This window comes from Oncorhynchus keta, unplaced genomic scaffold, assembly GCF_023373465.1.
Source record: "Oncorhynchus keta strain PuntledgeMale-10-30-2019 unplaced genomic scaffold, Oket_V2 Un_contig_5352_pilon_pilon, whole genome shotgun sequence".
Taxonomy (NCBI): Eukaryota; Metazoa; Chordata; class Actinopteri; order Salmoniformes; family Salmonidae; genus Oncorhynchus; species Oncorhynchus keta.
The window spans coordinates 52,501-54,663 of NW_026288245.1; the positions used below are offsets into that span (position 1 = coordinate 52,501).

Genomic DNA, 2,163 nt, shown 5'->3' on the forward strand with positions numbered 1-2,163 from the left:
TTCTGAATCAGAGATGTGCAGGGGGCCTTAATCGTCGTTATCGGCACCCGGAGAGCTGTGTGTGAACATGACTAACACTAGCAAGACCACTGCTGACACTGAGAAACGGTGTGTGTGTACTGTGGTAAGGGGGTTGTGGTTTGAGGGGTACTTGTGCCTGTAGGTGTCTGTTCTCAGCAAGAGAGGAGGGACTGTGAAAATAAGCTGGTATAACAAGACCCCCTGAAAGTTGAACATTTGAATGCTGATTCTGTATCTTAAAAGACAATTCATCTCCTTTACAAGTTGACATTGGACCAATACATTTTGACATCATGGCAAGACTCAAGATCCTAACCTTTACTCTGATGTATTTAGTCCAGGCTTGGACTTTGGGTGTGGACTCCAAGATGGTAAGACACTACACTATTTAGACTGTACTGGAGAAAGAAAGAAAATAAATCAACAATGAGAGAGAGAGAGAATTTAAATTAATTTAATAAATTCTATTTTTCCCTCCATATTGTCTGAAAGGTTCATCTTCGTCAGCCTGGTCTCAATTTCTCTGTACCTTTAGACATGGTTCCTAACTCTGTTGACGACAAGTACAAACACTGCACTGAAAAAATGTACAAGAAGGTGCAGGAGGAATATCTTCCAAATGAAAACTCCACTGAGGGGATCTTCAAACAAGCCTGGATGAAGGCAGAAGGATGTGCAACTATTGAGAAAGTGAAGAAACGATTCCAAAAGGACAAGTCCAAGTACAATCCTAAGGAACTTACACATGATCATATCAAGGCTATCTGTGCTTACACAGCAGAGGTACCTGAGATATACTCAGTGTTCAACCAAGCAGTCCGGACCAGTAGAACAGAGTACACCACCTCCTTCCCCTTCCACTCCCTTCATTTCCTCCTGACTGACGCCATTCGCCTCCTGAAACTGAACCAAAAGTCCTGTCACACCACGTATCGAAGAAGCAACATGGAGTTTGTTAGTAAAGTTAACAAAGTAATCAGATTTGGCTTCTTTGCCTCCAGCTCTCTCGACAAGGGAATTAGTATAAAATTTGGAGAGAAGTCTTGCTTTGAGATAAAGACATGTTTTGGCGCTGACCTGAAGTCCTTCCCCAAACTGGGGAATCATGAAAAGGAGGTGTTGATTCCACCGTATGAAGTGTTCAGAGTTACTGCTGTGCTGAAGAAAGAGAATTATAAAAACCTTTGGTGCGATGTTGTGTACAAACTAAAGAGTATCACCAAGCCCCGGAGTAACCTGAATTGCAAACTTTTTAGGCAAACAATTATTAACTAAGAAAATCTCTTGATTTAAATTATATCCAGGGACAAACCTTCAGGCTGCTTATCCTCTTAAAGCCAAACAATATGTTTTCACTGTCTAAAGATTTTAATGTAGTAAGTAATTGGTTCATTGGTGTATGTTAAATACAAACCTCATCCTGACTACCAGAAATAGTTATTATTAAGATGTGTGTATTAACCTGTGTATCAGACTTATTAGGAGACTTTAAAGCACTTATATACCTTCTGCAGCTTGTGGCAAAATGAATAAAGAACATCATTGAGCTTGACAGCCGTATGTCTCATCCTTTTAGTTTTCACTTTCACTGTACTACATTTAGACCGTCTGAAGATACAACATTACATGGGCCACTGATTAATATGTAATACAACATGACACAAGTTGAATGGTCCAATAAAGTGAATCTGGAAACTACCGACTGGTGGGGGGACATTTACTGTAATGTCTTGCTTTGTGCAGCAACATCAAACAATAGGTTACAACAATTACAACAAAAGACTAAATATTACAACATACTCCCCCCTGGACATTTAGTCTACAATAAGGGGGAAATCAGAAAGGATAATAAGAATTGGGTAGAGGGAGGGAGATGGGGAAAGAGAGAGAGAGCAAGAGACAGAGACACAAAGAGAGACACAGAGTGCAACAGAGAAAGTCTACAAGCGGTACCTGGTTTATCCGGTAATACATTAACTTCAATTAAGTCAATTTTGGAAAGTGCCTCACCCTGATTGGCCAAAAGTCATGTCACACATCACCAGCTGATTTGCATAGCAGGTGGGGCCACCCACCCGCAATCCATGATTGGCTCCGAAGTTTATACTTGGGGCCTCAAGGTTTGCCATAGTTCTGTTTTCC

General features: G+C 40.8%; 1 protein-coding gene across 1 annotated transcript; it reads left to right on the forward strand.

Annotated features, from left to right (window-relative positions):
* The first annotated feature begins 210 nt into the window (after nt 1–210).
* Nucleotides 211–1,550, forward strand: LOC118381452 (erythroblast NAD(P)(+)--arginine ADP-ribosyltransferase-like). Its single transcript, XM_035768389.2, has 2 exons — nt 211–392; nt 514–1,550. Exons 1-2 carry the CDS (start codon nt 315–317, stop codon nt 1,294–1,296), a joined length of 861 nt encoding a protein of 286 aa, XP_035624282.1. The 5' UTR covers nt 211–314; the 3' UTR covers nt 1,297–1,550.
* The last annotated feature ends 613 nt before the right edge of the window (nt 1,551–2,163 follow it).

Coding starts and splice junctions, on each gene's coding strand:
- LOC118381452 (XM_035768389.2), top strand. CDS start 315: ATGGCAAGACTCAAGATCCTAACCTTTACTCTGATGTATTTAGTCCAG. Junction 393..513: donor TGGGTGTGGACTCCAAGATG/GTAAGACACTAC, acceptor ATTGTCTGAAAG/GTTCATCTTCGTCAGCCTGG.